At 41.2% G+C, this 18,435-nt stretch overlaps 1 protein-coding gene across 1 annotated transcript in view; it reads left to right on the plus strand.

Moving 5' to 3' along the window:
• The window catches only part of LOC307122470 (sialic acid-binding Ig-like lectin 7), a 42,203-nt gene extending 35,423 nt beyond the window's left edge, over positions 1 to 6,780 (plus strand). Inside the window, exons 8-9 of the mRNA XM_079846451.1 lie at positions 46 to 67; positions 5,709 to 6,780. Of these exons, the coding sequence (XP_079702577.1) occupies positions 46 to 67; positions 5,709 to 5,858 (172 nt within the window). The 3' untranslated portion in view covers positions 5,859 to 6,780. The remainder of the gene's footprint in view (positions 1 to 45; positions 68 to 5,708) is intronic.
• The last annotated feature ends 11,655 nt before the right edge of the window (positions 6,781 to 18,435 follow it).

The following is an 18,435-nucleotide window of genomic DNA, read 5'->3' on the forward strand; positions in this document are numbered from 1 at the left end:
TTATTTGAGATAAATGAGAATATTTTCTTTTTATGGTATATGCAGGTGCAAAAAAACACACAGAAGTGTAAGTATATTTTCTGCAATGATTGATAGATATGTATGTATGTATGTTATATGTATGTATGTATGTTATATGTATGTATGTATGTTATATGTATGTATGCATGTATGTATGTTATATGTATGTATGTATGTATGTATGCATGTATGTATGTATGTAGTTACGACCCGCTCGTTTGAAGTCGCTACATAAAAGGTGGATCAGCTCTCTAAGCTGTTTCTTAGTTGTAACTTTTAAAGAGGAACACCAACGGTCAAACAGGTTCTCTTTCTCTCTAGCGAACTCAAGATACGCGTACTTGTCAGCCTTAAAATGACTCCTAAATTTCTGCCGATATGCCTCAGGTGCCAACTCATAAGCATGCAAAAATAGCAGACTTAACAACATCATAGTCATCACTTTGTTCCATAGTCAACACTGAATACACTTCTTGTGCTCTACCTACCAACTAATCAGAGATGTATAAAGTACTAGAGACACATACTTGAGTAAAAGTACAAGTTCCTTATCAAAAAAGTGACTTGAGTAGAAGTTGAAGTGCTCTTTAAGCACCACACTTAAGTACTAAAGTATTCAAAAAAAATTCTACTTAAGTATTGCAAGTAGTTTATTTTAAAATGTACTACTCAAGTACTGAAAGTAAAAGTACAAGTATTGTGTTATGTAGTTATTAAAGAAACGAGTCAAAAGTTTGAACATCATATTGTTTTTATTATTTCAAATGATTAACCTAAAGGACAATCACAATGTTGGTAGGTAATTTGTCTACACATTGCCATATAAATAACTTTTACTTAAACGGGTACTTTAGAGCTGGGAAGATGAATGTGTATTTAAACTGGGTCATTTATGTAGTAGAAATGTAAAATTATTTTTTAATTTGGTGCCTTCTAGACAGAGAAAAGACAGAAAATGTATTTTTTTCTTATGTGGATGAAAGACACCACTCCCAGAATGCACTTGCTTCGTTGCCCTACGAGGCCACTCCGTACACCGTCGTTTTGATCTTCATGGTAATACAATAATTTACAATCAATTAAAAACTGAACGCGTCTTTTCAATAAAGTGTGAGTGAGCCGAACGAAAGTCACGGCACAGACGCAGCAGTGTCAGATTTAATTCATCATGAAGAGCTGAGGTAACTTTAAAGGAACACTCCACTTTTTTTGAAAATAGGCTCATTTTACAAGTCCCCTAGAGTTAAATATTTGAGTTTTACCGTTTTTGTATCCATTCAGCTGATCTTTGTATCTGGCGGTAGCACTTTTAGCATAGCTTAGCATATATCGTTGATCAGTCCATTAGATTCTCATTCAAAAAATGAATGAGACACTTTCAATATTTTTCCTATTTAAAACTTAACTCTTCTACAGTTACATTGTGTGCTAAGACCAACTGAAAATGAAAAGTTGCGTTTTTCTACACCTATAGGCAAGGAACTACTTTCTCATTCCTGCGTAATAGTCGTGGATCTTCGCGGCCCTACCATGGCTGCAGCGGCGCAATGATTCGTTGGTATTCTGTGAAACATTGTGGTAGTATACATCTTCGACTTACTATCACAGCCCTTTACAACACACAGAACCATGGCTAATAGGGCTGTCAAAATGTCTGAAAAGCTAAATTCATCTATATAAAAAGCATCTTCTCTTTCATTTATATCCATCTCATGCTCCTAAGCCCTGATTGCCTTCTTCCGCACTGCTCTGTGTCTGACTGAATACGCCGTTGAACAGATTTTCAACTACACGAACACGAGGTTCTCTGCAACTACACAAACTTAAGGCCTGTTCACACCGGGACGATTTTCGCACGCGTTTATCGCCGACGTTTAACGCCTCGGGACTAAACAATGGGCGCCAATGTGAGTGTTCACACCGACGCGCAAAACGGCAGGCGTAAAAGCGTCATTTAAAAAAAACCGCCTCGGGTTCGTTTTTTTATTTTGACGCGGCGCGTAAAAAAACTGTCCGACCAATGAGATCGGCGCTTTTGTTCACGTGCCTGGAGCTGCTGAAGTGACAGTAAAACACGACTTGGTGGCGCTCAAGCACAAAACAGTCTTGCCGTGCACACATTGATACGACGAAGAAGTAGTAAGTAGACAAAGAAGAAGATGAACTGCTAATGCTGCTTGCAAGTTAGCAAAAAGTGTGTGAATGGTTTTGTCCATTTACATAATATGTCTATGGTTTTGGCAAGCACGTAAATACTGTCTCTCTTCTCCTTCTGTGTGACAAGCGAGTGTCAGAGGCTTAAAGTGCCGCAGCACCATCTTGTGTACCGGGAGCGCATCTACTGAATGTGCACGTTCACTCGGCGCAGCGCCAGTGAAAATCGCTTGGGTGTGAACACTCAAGACGCGCCGAAAAATGGCACGAAAAACGCTGGCGATAAGCGCGCGCGATATTCGTCCCGGTGTGTACAGGCCTTTAGTGCCGGTCACATTGAAAAGTTCCCTAGCTGGAGGCTACTTTCAGGCGCTGCGTAATATCATTGCACTGCTGCAGCCATGGTACGGCCACGAAGATCAGCGACTATTACGCAGGAATGAGAAAGTAGTTCCTTGCCTATATGTAGAAAATCGCTAATTTTCATTTGAAGAGTTTCGTTGCAAAACGAGATATATCCATTTTGAGAAATGTTGGTTATTGACATTATTATTTAAGACATCAACAGTCAAGTTCATTCACAATTTTTTGTACATTAAACTATTACTTGAGCTCAGTGAAGGCCAGGGACACAATATTCTTCAAATCTAGGATATTTTTTATTTAATTTTATGTCCATAAATAGTTCATAAATAAGTCAAAAACCATGCCAAAATGCAACATATTTATCTTAACATTGTCAAACATCTTAAATTGGTTAAAAAAACAATACATCATAAATATATGGAATAGTATATACAAAGATTGATTAATAATAATAAGATTCCGAGTTAGTTTTGGCCAGAACATACACAACATAACATTTTTTTTTTTTTTTTTTTGCAAAACGCTATATCCACCTTAGGTTATATTCTACTACTGTAATACCATTAAGAAAAGCTAGTGAAACAATGTTATCCTGGTCCACTTTTGTAGCGTTTTTATAATTTTTTGTGAAGTTGAAGGCTACATCTTCATCTGACAGTTTGTCGGCATGACACAGACCAACATTACTCGCGGTCGCACGATGACCAATATTAATCTTTGGATGTTTTCCCTCCCCTGAATGCCTTGCCCATTTGTCTTCTCCCTTTGATTTTCTTTAGATGCCTTCCTCTTTCTCCCAACAGCAGCTGGAATGACCGGCTCTAATCCGTCATCGAAATCCATAACGTTAGCTTGACTCTGAAGCTTTGATTCTCTGACTGACAGACAGCTGTTGATCAGTGACTTAGCCTACGTGACTGACAGCTCGTCTACAGTATAAACAATTAAATGGTAAACGTTTTATTAGTTAGCCTATTGAATCCTCTTTTTAAAAATATGTTTTTTGTTTTGATATTATCGTTAAATCACTGAGCAAACTCGGAGCACTTCACCGGCGGTGACTCTCTCCTCGCGGGACATACTGAGCTCGCGCAGCAGAACGTTCTATATCGCACTTTGTAAAGAAACTGGGCTGGCGGATATCGCGTTTTGTGAAAAAATACATTTTGTAGTAGGCTTAAAATGTACATTTTTAAATCTTATTAATGGCAGCAATTCATACATAGATTAAGGTACATCTAAACAGTGATTTCCAATAATAAAATCCAAATGTCAAAAAAATGGCATTTATCGCGTTTTGCAACCGAACTCTTCATTTTCAGTTGGTCTTAGCACACGATGTAACTGTAGAAGAGTCAAGTTTTTAATAGGAAAAATATTGAAAGTGTCTTTGGTCATTTTTTTAATGAGATGCTACTGAACTGATCAGAATCAATGATGTATGCTAAGCTATGCTAAAAGTGCTACAGCCAGATACAAAGATCAGCTGAATGAATTCAAAAACGGTAAAACTCAACTATTTAACTCTAGGGGACTTGTAAAATGAGCCTATTTTCAAAAAAAGTGGAGTGTTCCTTTAACATTAAAGGCCAACTGAAGTGCCTTGGAACGCGCAGCATTATTCAATGTGTTGACGTAATTTCCCCTCAAACTGCTCCAGCTGTTAGTTTTGAATGCTTATATCTCCTAAATGCAAACTTTGTCATTGTTTTGGAACACACCAGCTTATTCATAAGCTTAAGGCTAAGATAATCATACTAAAAGCTAAAAAACTTTATATTGATTTGAGTGGGCCTTTAAGCGCCAGTCTGGCACGTTTTCAGATTGCATATGGAAGCTAAACTATCACAGGAATTCATTGAAAATTTGAAACACTTACTCTGCATTGCTCCGTTATTATGATTGTCTGTGCGGCCGTCTGTGTCTTACATTCTGTGAGTGAGATCTCTCCCCTACAGCTCCATCTAGTGGCTGTAGTCTAAAATGACGAAATTTGCATCATCTGAGGATTTTTTCCAGAAATAAAATGCATAATTCTGTCTCAGGGGGATATGAGGGGGGAAAGTACCATAATTTGAATATACTACCGGGTTTCTACTGATACAAAGCCTAATGCTAAATCACTGAAGTAACCCACATGAAAAAATACTATAGTATATTATAGTAAAATTACTCTAGTAAATACTATAGTGTTTTTGAACCGTACTATAGTAAATATACTACAGTAAATTAACAAAGTGTAGCCTAGTAAATACTATAATATACTACAATTTACTGTAGTATCTTTATTATAGTATGGTACTATAGTCAAAAACACTATATTATTTACTAGAGTAATTTTACTATAATATAGTATTTTTTCATGTGGGAACCCTTTAAGCATGTAGCAATCCGGACGAGCGCCCAATTTTATGTTACGACCCGCTCGTTTGAAGTCGCAACATAAAATGGGGATCAGACAACAACGTCTCTAATAAGTGAAAATTGTTTATTAAATTGAAAAAAATAACACAACAATGAATAATGAAAGATAAACAGAAGTCTAGGGATAATAAATAAATAAATAAATAAACTTTAAAACAAATCATGTATGCTACATGACATAAATACAAACAAAAGCAAAATTGAAATAAATCAGTAAAGTCTTACATACCGAACAGGAGACATCTCTGGGAATGACTGTCATGAGAGTGCCTACCTCAAATGATACACACCACTCTTATATACTCAAGTTAATCATCAATTAACATAGAAGAACCAATCAAAAACTTCCTCCATCCTGCCCAATAGGAAGACAGGAAGACTCAGGGTCGTCACAATATATATAATATATATATATATATATATATATATATATATATATATATATATATATATATATATATATATATATATATATATATATATATATATATATATATATATATATATATATATATATATATGAGAACAAAATAACAACAGAAGTCTACACTAAGGACGACAGAACAATACGATATATACAGAGAACATACACAGCAACATATTAAAAATAAAAACCAATTTATCTGAACAAGTAGGCAATGATTAGACAAAGACAAATGTATAATATAAAATATATAAAATATAATAATAAATATATAAACTTGTAAGTACAAGTTTACAGCTAATTTTTGAATGCATTTCAGGAAACAAACCAAGATCAGGACATTTACGCCAATGTGTCTGCAAGTGCAGCGAAAAGCCATCAGTTTCAGTCAAAGATATGTGGACATGAGTACATTAACCCCACTTTCAACAAGAATCTCTCCTGCGAAGACATCTATGCAAACTGTTGAAGTGAGAAGTGGAACATTTTGAACACCCTTTCATGGATCACCACTGAGCAATTAGTCTACTTTCTGTATGCCAGTAAAAATACTTTCTGTATACTCCCTCTTTAAAAAGCATCAGCATATGTAAACTTCCCATCTATTGTGTTCAGAACTACACCATATCTTTGCTACTTCCTTTCTCTTTTTAAGAATGAAAACTCTCCAAAAATTAAACTCTGAATCTATACTTAATTGTATGTTTCTATTTAAATTTTTTATGTGATGCACTTCACTTTGCTTAATTAATTTTGAATTTTTTTTTTTAATGGAATAATTGCATTATAAATAATTTACTTGTGCACTATTATATATTTTTTTAATTCATCATCATCATTATTTTTTTTTTATTAATGTGTCATCATAATCTTTAATCAAAATTTCTTGCCAGATCTCTTCTCTGGTGAGTGTTTACTGCCGTGAGGGTGGGACAAACTACCATTTAATCAATTCCCCATGGTACTGTCACGATCCCAGGTCTGGGTCTTTTGTTTTGTATGGACTTTTATGTTGAAGTGCTTTCTATTTTCATTGTTTCCATGTTCTTTTCCTGTTTGGTTTCTGTATCTTTATGTTGTCTTATCAGTTGTTATGCTTACCTTCATTGTACACACCTGCAGTCTATTATCTACTCATTGTTTTGTGTATTTAAGGTCTTGGTTTTTCATGTATGGTGGCTAGTCGTTAATTGTAAGTCTGGATGTTCTGATCTGCTTTTACTGGTCTCTTGTATGGATCACGTTTGTGTTCTGGTTTTGATGTCCCTGTATTGTTCTGAGGAGTCTTGGAATTAAAGCTATGGTCTACGATTTCAAAGATTGTTCATTATTAATAATCTCGTTTAGATGCTGGTTATGGTTCTACAGTACAATCCTAACAATATGAAGAGAAAAAAGAATGAAAAAAATCCATTCACTCTATTGGGTGTACACCCGCAGAGAAATTGACCAATGTAAGCTGTCCGGCCGGACAGCTTACATTGGTTAACTGCTCTCATCCAATCCCTGCTCCACTCGCGTTTCCCCCCGACTGCACCCCACCCTGCCCCCTCCTGCGACATGAAATTTTGCTGGCAAGTAGGCAGCGTCAACTCAGCAATGGAGAAAAAACAACAAACAGACAGCGGCAAGCGGCCCCTGCTCGCCCCAACAGTCAAGGTTGGAATAAAGAGAAAGTCAATTGAGGAAAGAGCAGATATTTAAAATAAATGTGAAGAACGCCGGACTCAAAGCCGAATCAATATAGGGTCCACCGTTGCCCGTTGGAGGAAGCTTCAGAGAAACCTTTGGACTTAAAACCGACGCTGATTATTTGTTGAGCAGGTAAACATTTATTTATACTTTTATGGTGTGGTGTATTACATAAATAGCTTTTTATCAGCATGACAACATGATCATGCTGCCGGTCGGCATTGGAATGTTAGCCGTTTAGCATCGCCTATCACGGGTCAAAGTAATTATATTTCTTGAAGTGCTTGACTATTTCAATAGGCCTAACGTTAGCGGTTTTCTGTTCGAGCCGATAGAACATTGCATGTGTTGCTAATCTTGCGTGGGGGTAAACTCAAACGTGTGCCTTTGAGCTATCAACATCTCTGTTCCAATGTTTACTCCTGCTTGACTGAGTGACGTTGTTCAGGTCGTTTCCCGGTGGGAGGGATCAGGTAGCACAGAGGGGAGGGGTGTGCGTGTGGAGGGGCGTGATGAGTTTTTTTTTTTAATTCAGGCTTTCTCGACTGATTTTCAACATCGTAGACTACAGCTTTAAATGTGTGCGTGCAAATGGATTCTCTTTCAGCTTCTTCTCTCAGTGATCCGTGACAGAACGACTAGCCAAACATGAATCCAGCCACGCTGGTTTTCACCCTTCGTCAAGGAGATCGGAGGATAGAGGACCATGTCAGGGAGTGGTATGAAGTGGCACAATTATCTGGATTAGACTCTCAGTGCCTTATGATTTTTTTTCGAGGCGGACTATCTGAGCCACTCAAGTTGCTCATGCCCTGGCATCAACCTAATTGGACGTTGGAGGAATATGTGGGAATCGCATTGCGGTTGAGTGGCTCCACATATACTGTGGGTGTTGTAGAGGAACGCGGCACTCCCGCGGTACCCGCCAGTTCAGAGTCTGGTCCCGTCCTAGCCTCCATCCAGAGCCCTGTTCCGGTGGACCCAGTTCCGGTGGACCCAGTTCCGGTGGTCCCCGCTCCGGTGGTCCCTGTTCCGGTGGTCCCTGCTCCGGTGGTCCCGAGTCCGGACACGGCCTGGAGGGCTGTGATGGGATGTTTTGTGGTGGCAGTCCTGCGTACTTGGGAGGAGCACAGGGCTTTCTCCAAAGCTCCGGAGGTGGTCCCAGTTCCGGTGGATCATGTTCCGGTGGTCACAGTTCCGGTGGTCACAGTTCCGGTGGTCCCTGTTCCGGTGGATCGTGTTCCGGTGATCCCAGTTTCGGTGGATCGTGTTCCGGTGGATCGTGTTCCGGTGGTCCCAGTTCCGGTGGTCCCAGTTCCGGTGGTCCCTGTTCCGGTGGTCCCTGCTCCGGTGGTCCCGAGTTTGGACACGGCCTGGAGGGCTGTGATGGGATGTTTTGTGGTGGCCGTCCTGCATGCTTGGGAGGAGCACAGGGCTTTCTCCAAAGCTCCGGAGGTGGTCCCAGTTCCGGTGGATCGTGTTTCAGGGGTCCCCACTCTGCCTGCGCCGCCCTGGCCACCTGAACTCTGCGGACCGCCCTGGCACCCTGCTCTGCCTGCGCCGCCCTGGCCACCTGAACTCTGCGGGCCGCCCTGGCACCCTGCTCTGCCTGCGCCGCCCTGGCCACCTGAACTCTGCGGGCCGCCCTGGCACCCTGCTCTGCCAGCGCCGCCCTGGCCACCTGAACTCTGCGGGCCACCCTGGCACCCTGCTCTGCCTGCGCCGCCCTGGCCACCTGAACTCTGCGGGCCGCCCTGGCACCCTGCTCTGCCTGCGCCGCCCTGGCCACCTGAACTCTGCGGGCCGCCTAAACGCTGCGGGCCGCCCTGGCCGCCTGAACTTTTTGTTTCCCCCGTCCCTGGATTCTTCAAATGGATTCTCTTACAGCTTCTTCTCTCAGTGATCCTTGACAGAACGACTAGCCAAACATGAATCCAGCCACGCTGGTTTTCACCCTTCGTCAAGGAGATCGGAGGATAGAGGACCATGTCAGGGAGTGGTATGAAGTGGCACAATTATCTGGATTAGACTCACAGTGCCTTATGATTTTTTTTCGAGGGGGACTATCTGAGCCACTCAAGTTGCTCATGCCCTGGCATCAACCTAATTGGACGTTGGAGGAATATGTGGGAATCGCATTGCGGCTGAGTGGCTCCACATATACTGTGGGTGTTGTAGAGGAACGCGGCACTCCCGCGGTACCCGCCAGTTCAGAGTCTAGTCCCGTCCTAGCCTCCATCCAGAGCCCTGTTCCGGTGGACCCAGTTCCGGTGGTCTCAGTTCCGGTGGACCCAGTTCCGGTGGTCCACGCTCCGGTGGTCCCTGTTCCGGTGGTCCCCGCTCCGGTGGTCCCTGTTCCGGTGGTCCCTGCTCCAGTGGTCCCGAGTCCGGACACGGGCCTGGAGGGCTGTGATGGGATGTTTTGTGGTGGCAGTCCTGCGTGCTTGGGAGGAGCACAGGGCTTTCTCCAAAGCTCCGGAGGTGGTCCCAGTTCCGGTGGCCCCAGTTCCGGTGGTCCCTGTTCCGGTGGTCCGTGTACCGGTGGTCCCAGTTCCGGTGGTCCCCGCTCCGGTGGTCCCCGCTCCGGTGGTCCCCGCTCCGGTGGTCCCTGCTCCGGTGGTCCCGAGTTCGGACACGGCCTAGAGCGCTGTGATGGGAAGAAAATCCCTGCTCTGCCTGCGCCGCCCTGGCCACCTGAACTCTGCGGGCCGCCCTGGCACCCTGCTCTGCCAGCGCCGCCCTGGCCACCTGAACTCTGCGGGCCACCCTGGCACCCTGCTCTGTCTGCGCCGCCCTGGCCACCTGAACTCTGCGGGCCGCCCTTGCACCCTGCTCTGCCAGCGCCGCCCTGGCCACCTGAACTCTGCGGGCCGCCCTGGCACCCTGCTCTGCCAGCGCCGCCCTGGCCACCTGAACTCTGGGGGACGCCCTGGCACCCTGCGTCGCCCTGGCCACCTGAACTCTGCGGGCCGCCCTGGCACCCTGCTCTGCCTGCGCTGCCCTGGCCACCTGAACTCTGCGGGCCGCCTAAACGCTGTGGGCCGCCCTGGCCGCCTGAACTTTTTGTTTCCCCCATCCCTCCCTGGTCTGTTCCCCCTGGCCTGCCATCCCGCCCCCGGGTCCGCCTCCACTTTACCTCCCTCCTGGACCTTTAGGAGCATCTGGTAGCCGCTCCATTGAGGGGAGGTTATGTCACGATCCCAGGTCTGGGTCTTTTGTTTTGTATGGACTTTTATGTTGAAGTGCTTTCTATTTTCATTGTTTCCATGCTCTTTTCCTGTTTGGTTTCTGTATCTTTATGTTGTCTTATCAGTTGTTATGGTTACCTTCGTTGTACACACCTGCAGTCTATTATCTACTCATTGTTTTGTGTATTTAAGGTCTTGGTTTTTCATGTATGGTGGCTAGTCGTTAATTGTAAGTCTGGATGTTCTGATCTGCTTTTACTGGTCTCTTGTATGGATCACGTTTGTGTTCTGGTTTTGATGTCCCTGTATTGTTCTGAGGAGTCTTGGAATTAAATGTGTGCGTGCAAATGGATTCTCTTTCAGCTTCTTCTCTCAGTGATCCGTGACAGGTACAAAATCAAATCCTGCCCTACATTTTTTTTCTTGTTTGAGAAGCCGTTTAACTAAATGTCACAATAGTGTAGAAAAAACTACCGCAACTTCCATTTCATGCCAAATATAATATTTATGGGTAATTTTTTCATTCTTTCATACACTAAGTAGTAAAGATCATTTACAGTGAGGACAATAAGTATTTGAACACCCTGCTATTTTGCAAGTTCTCCCACTTAGAAATCATGGAGGGGTCTGAAATTGTCATCTTAGGTGCATGTCCACTGTGAGAGACATAATCTATTTAAAAAAATCCAGAAATCACAATGTATGATTTTTTAACTATTTATTTGTATGATACAGCTGCAAATAAGTATTTGAACACCTGTCTATCAGCTAGAATTCTGACCCTCAAAAACCTGTTAGTATACCTTTAAAATGTCCACCTCCACTCCATTTATTATCCTAAATTAGATGCACCTGTTTGAGGTTGTTAGCTGTATAAAGACACCTTTCCACCCCATACAATCAGTAAGAATCCAACTACTAACATGGCCAAGACCAAAGAGTTGTCCAAAGACACTAGAGACAAAATTGTACACCTCCACAAGGCTGGAAAGGGCTACGGGGAAATTGCCAAGCAGCTTGAAAAAAGGTCCACTGTTGGAGCAATCATTAGAAAATGGAAGAAGCTAAACATGACTGTCAATCTCCCTCGGACTGGGGCTCCATGCAAGATATCACCTCGTGGGGTCTCAATGATCCTAAAGCCCTATTCGGACGGGATTAGTTTAACATGGGGAGGTGGGGGTAAAGTAATTATTACCAGAGGTTCTCTGTGATTTTAGTCCCGTCCGAATGTGCCATCTCGGTAATCATTATGGACAATGTCAGTAAAGATTACGGAGACTTTTACCTTCTGTAAAAAGGTCCGGAAAAATGACCTTGGGTAAAACTAATCCCGTTCGAATAGACCCGCTGTAAAAATGTACGGTAAAATTCCATCATTTCCTGTTTAAAAGTAGTTTTGGGGACTTCCGGTGGCGTTAGAGAGATGACAGACGCATGAAAGTTAAGCTCCGTCGGATTATTGCAATAAATCCCGATTTACATAACCAATTCAGATATATTCAGAGTTTTTCAGAATGAGTACGGCAACAAGACACAAGAATACCTCCAAAAATGAAAATTCGAGAGAAAGAGACGATAAGAAAATATCACCTAGCCCTGCTAGGCCTACTGAACTGGTTACGGCCCGGATCCGGCTGACTGCAGTAAACCTCGGGATAAAACAGAGAGACTATCATTAGCGTAGATGCCATTCTTCTGATGATGTAACGAGTACATCAGGTGTTATGGGAAGTGTTCCCGGTTCCGGCTGACCTAGTTAATGCAGCCTAACAATCATTTAATTGAAAAAGTGTTTTATGTGTATGCCACAGTAAAGAGATGTGTTTTTAGTCTAGATTTAAACTGACAGAGTGTGTCTGCTTCCCGAACAATGTTAGGAAGACTGTTCCAGAGTTTCGGAGCTAAATAGGAAAAGGATCGACCGCCTGCAGTTGATTTGGATATTCTCGGTATTATCAACTGGCCAGAATTTTGAGACCGCAGTAGACGTGATGGAGTATAATATGTTAAGAGCTCGCTCAAGTATTGGAGAGCTAAACCATTTAGTGCTTTGTAAGTAATAAGTAAGATTTTAAAATGTATGCGATGTTTAATAGGCAGCCAGTGCAGTGTTGACAGAACTGGGCTAATATGGTCATACTTCCTGGTTCTAGTAAGAACTCGAGCTGCTGCGTTTTGGACCAGCTGGAGTTTATTTATTAAGCGAGCAGGGCAACCACCCAGTAGAGCATTACAATAATCTAGCCTTGAGGTCATGAACGCATGAACTAACTGTTCAGTATTTTGCATTGAGAGCATGTGCCGTAATTTAGATATATTTTTAAGATGGTAGAAAGCAGTTTTACAGATGCTAGAAACGTGGCTTTCAAACGAAAGATTGGTATCAAAGAGCACACCCAGGTTCCTCACTGATGACGAGGACTTGACAGAACAGCCATCAAGTGTTAGACAGTATTCTAGGTTACTACTTGTGGAGCTTTTTTGTCCAATAATTAAAAATTCAGATTTTTCTGAATTGAGTTGCAGGAAATTACCGGTCATCCAATGTTTTATATCAGCTATGCATTCCGTTAATCTTGTGAATTGGTAAGTTTCTTCAGGGCGTGAAGAAATATAGAGCTGAGTATCGTCAGCATAACAATGAAAACTAACGCCATGCTTCCTAATGACATCTCCCAGTGGTAGCATGTACAGGGTGAAGAGTAGCGGTCCTAGCACTGAGCCTTGTGGTACTCCATACTGAACTTGCGATCGGTGTGACATATCTTCATTTACTACTACAAACTGATAACGGTCGCATTGGTATGATTTAAACCATGATAAAGCAATTCCACTAATACCTACATTATTTTCGAGTCTATTCAAAAGAATGTTGTGGTCGATAGTATCAAATGCAGCGCTAAAATCGAGTAACACTAATAGAGAGATACAGCCACGATCGAATGATAAGAGTAAATCATTTGTAACTCTGATGAGAGCAGTCTCAGTGCTATGATACGGTCTAAATCCTGACTGGAAATCCTCACAGATACCATTTCTTTCTAAAAAGGAACATAATTGTGAAGACACTGCCTTTTCAAGTATTTTTGACAGAAAGGGTAGATTTGAGATTGGTCTATAATTGACTAATTCTGTAGGATCAAGTTGCGTTTTTTTAATAAGTGGTTTAATAATAGCCAACTTAAAAGTTTTCGGTACATATCCTAATGACAGAGATGAATTAATGATATTAAGAAGAGGATCTATGACCTCTGGTAGCATCTCTTTTAATAGCCTAGTCGGTATAGGGTCGAGCATACATGTTGTCGATTTTGATGATTTAACGAGTTTAGCCAATTCTTCTTCTCCTATAGCAGTGAATGAGTGTAATTTTTCCTCAGTGACACTACAATGCTCTGTCTGATGTGATGCTGTAGTAGACGGCTGCATGGTTAAAAAATGTTTCCTAATATTATCAATCTTACATGTGAAGAAGTTCATAAAGTCATTACTGCTGTGCTGTTTACAATCATCAGAAGTTGAAGCTTTATTTTTGGTTAATTTAGCCACTGTATCGAATAAATATCTTGGGTTGTGTTTGTTTTCTTCCAAGAGAGTTGAGAAATAAGCAGATCTAGCAGTTTTTACGGCCTTTCTGTATGTGATCATGTGCTCTTTCCATGAATTACGAAATACCTCTAATTTTGTTTTCTTCCAGCTGCGCTCCATTTTTCTGGCTGTTGTTTTAAGGGCCCGGGTGTGCTCGTTGTACCACGGTGTTGGACTATTTTCTTTAATCTTCTTTAAGCGCAGAGGAGCAACTGTGTCTAAAGTACTGGAAAAGAGAGAGTCAATAGTTTCTGTTGCAACATCGAGTTCTTCTATACTATCTGGGATGCTGAGCAGATGATACTGATGAGGAAGATTATTTAAAAAGCAATCTTTAGTAGCGGCAGTGATTGTCCTACCATTTTTGAAGCGAGGGGGCGGCTTTGCAGCCTTAGCTAAATTAAGTATACATGATATTAAGTAATGATCTGAGATGTCATCGCTCTGCTGCAGAATTTCAACGGTATCAACATTTATTCCATGTGACAATATTAGGTCTAAAGTATGATTATGGCGATGAATGGCTCCTGACACGTGTTGCCAATAGAGTTTAGTGTGTCTTTAAATGCTAATCCCAATACGTCTTTTCCGTTGTCTACATGGATATTAAAATCACCAACAATTTGTACTTTATCTACGGCCAGTACTAACTCTGATAGAAAATCAGCAAATTCTTTGATAAAGTCTGTATTATGCCCTGGTGGCCTGTATACAGTAGCTAACACAAATGTTGAACGGGTTTTATCATGTACACTTGATAACATATCACATATTTGAAACTAGACTTCTGAGTAATACTGAAGATATTATTATAAATTACAGCAACCCCTCCCCCTTTACCTTTCAGACGCGGCTCATGTTTATAACAATAATCTTGGGGGGTGGACTCATTTAAGGTAATGTAGTCGTCAGGTTTTAGCCAGGTTTCTGTCAAACAGAGCACATCTATTTTATTATCTGTAATAATATCATTAACAATAAGCGCTTTTGGGGAAAGGGATCTAATATTCAGCAACCCAAGCTTTATCAATTGTTCATCTGTATTATATCTTTTGTTTATTTGTTGGACATCAATTAAATGTTTACTGTTGAATGGTTTTGATGTTTTTTTGTATTTACTAATTAGGGGAACAGACACAGTCTCTATATGATAATATCTAGGTGAAAGAGTCTCTATGTGCTGGGATTTATCTGACTCCGGTAACGTGAGACAGCTAGCAGACGGTCGGTTTAGCCAGTTTGTCTGCTTCCTGACCTGGGCCCTAGTGAGTCAAGGTTTAGCTCTAAGACTATGTGCCAAATTAGGGCACATAGAGGGATGGATGCCCAAGAGGGATGGATGCCATCCTTCTTCAACAGGTCAGGTCTGCCCCAAAAACTTTTCCAATTGTCTATGAACCCTATGTTATTTTGCAGACACCACTTAGACAACCAGCCATTGAGTGATGATAGTCTGCCAACTATCTCATCACTCCTTTTTACAGGGAGCGGTCCAGAACAAAAAACAGCCTCTGACATCGTACTAGCGAGTTCACACACCTCTTTAATGTTAATTTTGGTGATCTCCGACTGGGGAAGTCGAACATCATTAGTGCCGACGTGAATAATAATCTTAGAGAATTTACGATTAGCTTTAGCCAGCACTTTTAAATTTGCTTTGATGTCAGGTGCTCTGGCTCCCGGTAAACAAGTGACTATGGTGGCTGGTGTCTCTATCTTCACGTTCCGTGTAATAGAATCGCCAATGACTAGGGCACTTTCAACAGGATACTCAGTGGGTGCTTCACTGAGAGGGGTTTGATGTTCTAACCGGAACGGAAAAGCGGTTCTTTGGTCTGCGACTATGCTGCCTCACTGTTACCCAGTTTCCCTGCTGCGGGGGCCCTGCAGCCGGAACCGAAGAATGTACAGAGTTCACTAAGCTATTCGCATCCAAATCAGTGTCTAAAGCTGTTACATCCTCACTACTCTCAGATAAAGTATGGATGCGTGTTTCTAATTCTGAAATCTTCTCCGTCAGCCTAACTATCTCCTTACATTTATCACATGTGAAGCCCTGTTCGCCAGCGGAGAAGCCTATACTGAACATGCGGCATGCGGTGCAAGTGATAATGACAGGAGAAGACATGACTTACCGTGTTTGTTGATTACTCCAATTTACCACTTACCACAATCGTTTGCTGGACACAATTTACTAATCCAAGTTAGGAACTCAGAAAAAGGGAGACCCGGGTGCAGAGATAACAAGCTAACAGGCTAGCGAAATGCTAAAGTGTGATGGTGATTTAGATTAAAAGCTAGCGATGTCAAATTTAATGTGATAGGCAATTTTTAAACAATGTATGGTGATGAGTAAGTTATATTTAGCAGTAGAAGAAAGAGGAAATATCAAAATAAAGATTCAAACGTAAGCAAGGCTCTACAGAGCTACAGACTTGAGCTACAGAGCAACAGACACAGCAGGAGGCAGACAGGAGCAATCGATCAGGCAGGAGCAATCTCAGGCCTCAGGAGTGAAAACTTTTCCTACCCTGATGGATGCTGTACCACCACTGCGGGACCTGGGAATTAAAGTTCGAGTGGATGAACGAGACCGACAAGCAAGAGAAATATCGAAGGCAAGATGGTCAGTGCAAGGTAAAGGTGGACGCGGATCTTCAAGCATTTTTACAGAAGGAGTGAATTCGCTCAAAATATGTAAAGAGGTACATTTAAACTGGATATTTCTGCTTCAGAATGTGAGTAAACTCTGGCTAAATTATAAAAGAGACTGGCTTCTTTGTAGAAATAAAAAAAATAACTTTACTCTCGGGATAATAATTGATGTTTTTATTTCTAAATTGACGGATGCTTGCTGACATTTCGCTGAGTGGCAATCACTCTTGGAGGCGGCCGTGGTTCGAATATGGCTGCACGCACTTGGTGCACTTTTGACCAAGTGGAGACCCCAGGGAGAAAACGTCACAACTCCCTGCCCTTCTTGCATCGGGATTTGGCCTACAAGACATGAACTGGGCCGAATGGATGTGTGGAAGTCTTGTTCATGTACATAGTTTCTGTTGCTGTTTTTGTTTACGTTAATTATTTTCCCTTGACAGCTAACGTGTTTTTTGTTTTTCTATATTACTGGAACACACTGGTGACTAGCACACACAACATCTATAATAATATCAATGGATAATTTAATTTGTGTCAGTTATAATGTGAAAGGACTGAGCAGCCCAATTAAAAGAAAGAAAATATTTAATCAGCTTAAAAAAATGCATTGCTCCATTGCACTGCTTCAAGAGACCCACCTGTCTGATGGGGAACATTTAAAACTGAGGAGGGAATGGGTGGACGAAGTTTACAGTGCCTCATATAACAAGGGGAAGAAAAGAGGTGTCGCAATCATGTTTGCCAAGTCTGTCTTTTTTAATATGGAGCAAGTATACAAAGATAAAGAGGGGAGATACGTCATGGTAGTTGGAACAATTTCAGGCAAAAAAAATACTATTCTTAATCTTTACGCACCTAATGAGGACTACCTACAATTTTTCAAAAATGTTTTCTCTCTTTTGGCACAGAAAGGCGAGGGAATTTATTTAATTGGTGGGGACTTTAACTGTGTATTAGATAGTCATGTTGATAGGTTACCAGCAGAAAGGGGACCACAGTCAAAAAAAGTAAAAGCTCTTTTAGGAATAATGAGAGAATTAGGTTTAACGGATATTTGGCGATCCTTGCATCCTAAAGAGAAGGATTTTACCTTCATGTCACATGTACATGGTAGTTATTCTAGAATAGACTTATTTTGTGCATCTAGAGTAGATTTATACCATGTCAAAGAATGTTATATATATCCTATAACAATATCTGATCATGCTCCAGTTAGGCTAAAACTTCAGTTAGGACAAGATAAACTATTTAAATACTGGAGATTAAATATCTCAGTAATAAATGATTGTAAAGCGAAAGAAGAAATAAAACAACAACTGATTGAATACTTTGATATTAATGATAATGGACTGGTTACACCATCTATTTTGTGGGAGGGGGCCAAAGCAGTGACAAGAGGTAAAATAATAGAAATAACGTCCAGGAATAAAAAAAATTAGATTAGCCAAACAAAATGAGATAGAGAATAAAATCAGGAAACTGGAAACTGAACATAAGCAAACCGGTAAAATAAAAATTTTAGAATGTTTAAAGCAGGAAAGAAAGAAATTGGATGATTTGCTTACATATAAAGCAGAGGTGTCACTCAGATTTGTAAGCAGAAAATACTATGAGATGAGTAATAAGGCTAGTAGGCTCTTGGCCTTTCAATTACGTAAAGCTCAAGCAAGGGTAGTTCCAAAAATCAAACACCCAGATACTTCAACAATGCTAACACAACCAAATGATATAGTTAATGCATTTGAAGATTATTATAAAAAATTATATGAAGGCCAGAAATTAATAAATAAGGAGGAAAAAGTTAAAAGTTTTTTACAACCAATTGAATTAAATAAATGAACAGAGGAAGAAGCAAAGGAAATTATATCCCCCATCACAAGAAGAAATAAGGGAGACTATTGCGAATTTAAAAAACAA

Source organism: Gobio gobio (assembly GCF_949357685.1).
Source record: "Gobio gobio genome assembly, contig: scaffold_128, whole genome shotgun sequence".
Classification (NCBI taxonomy): Eukaryota; Metazoa; Chordata; class Actinopteri; order Cypriniformes; family Gobionidae; genus Gobio; species Gobio gobio.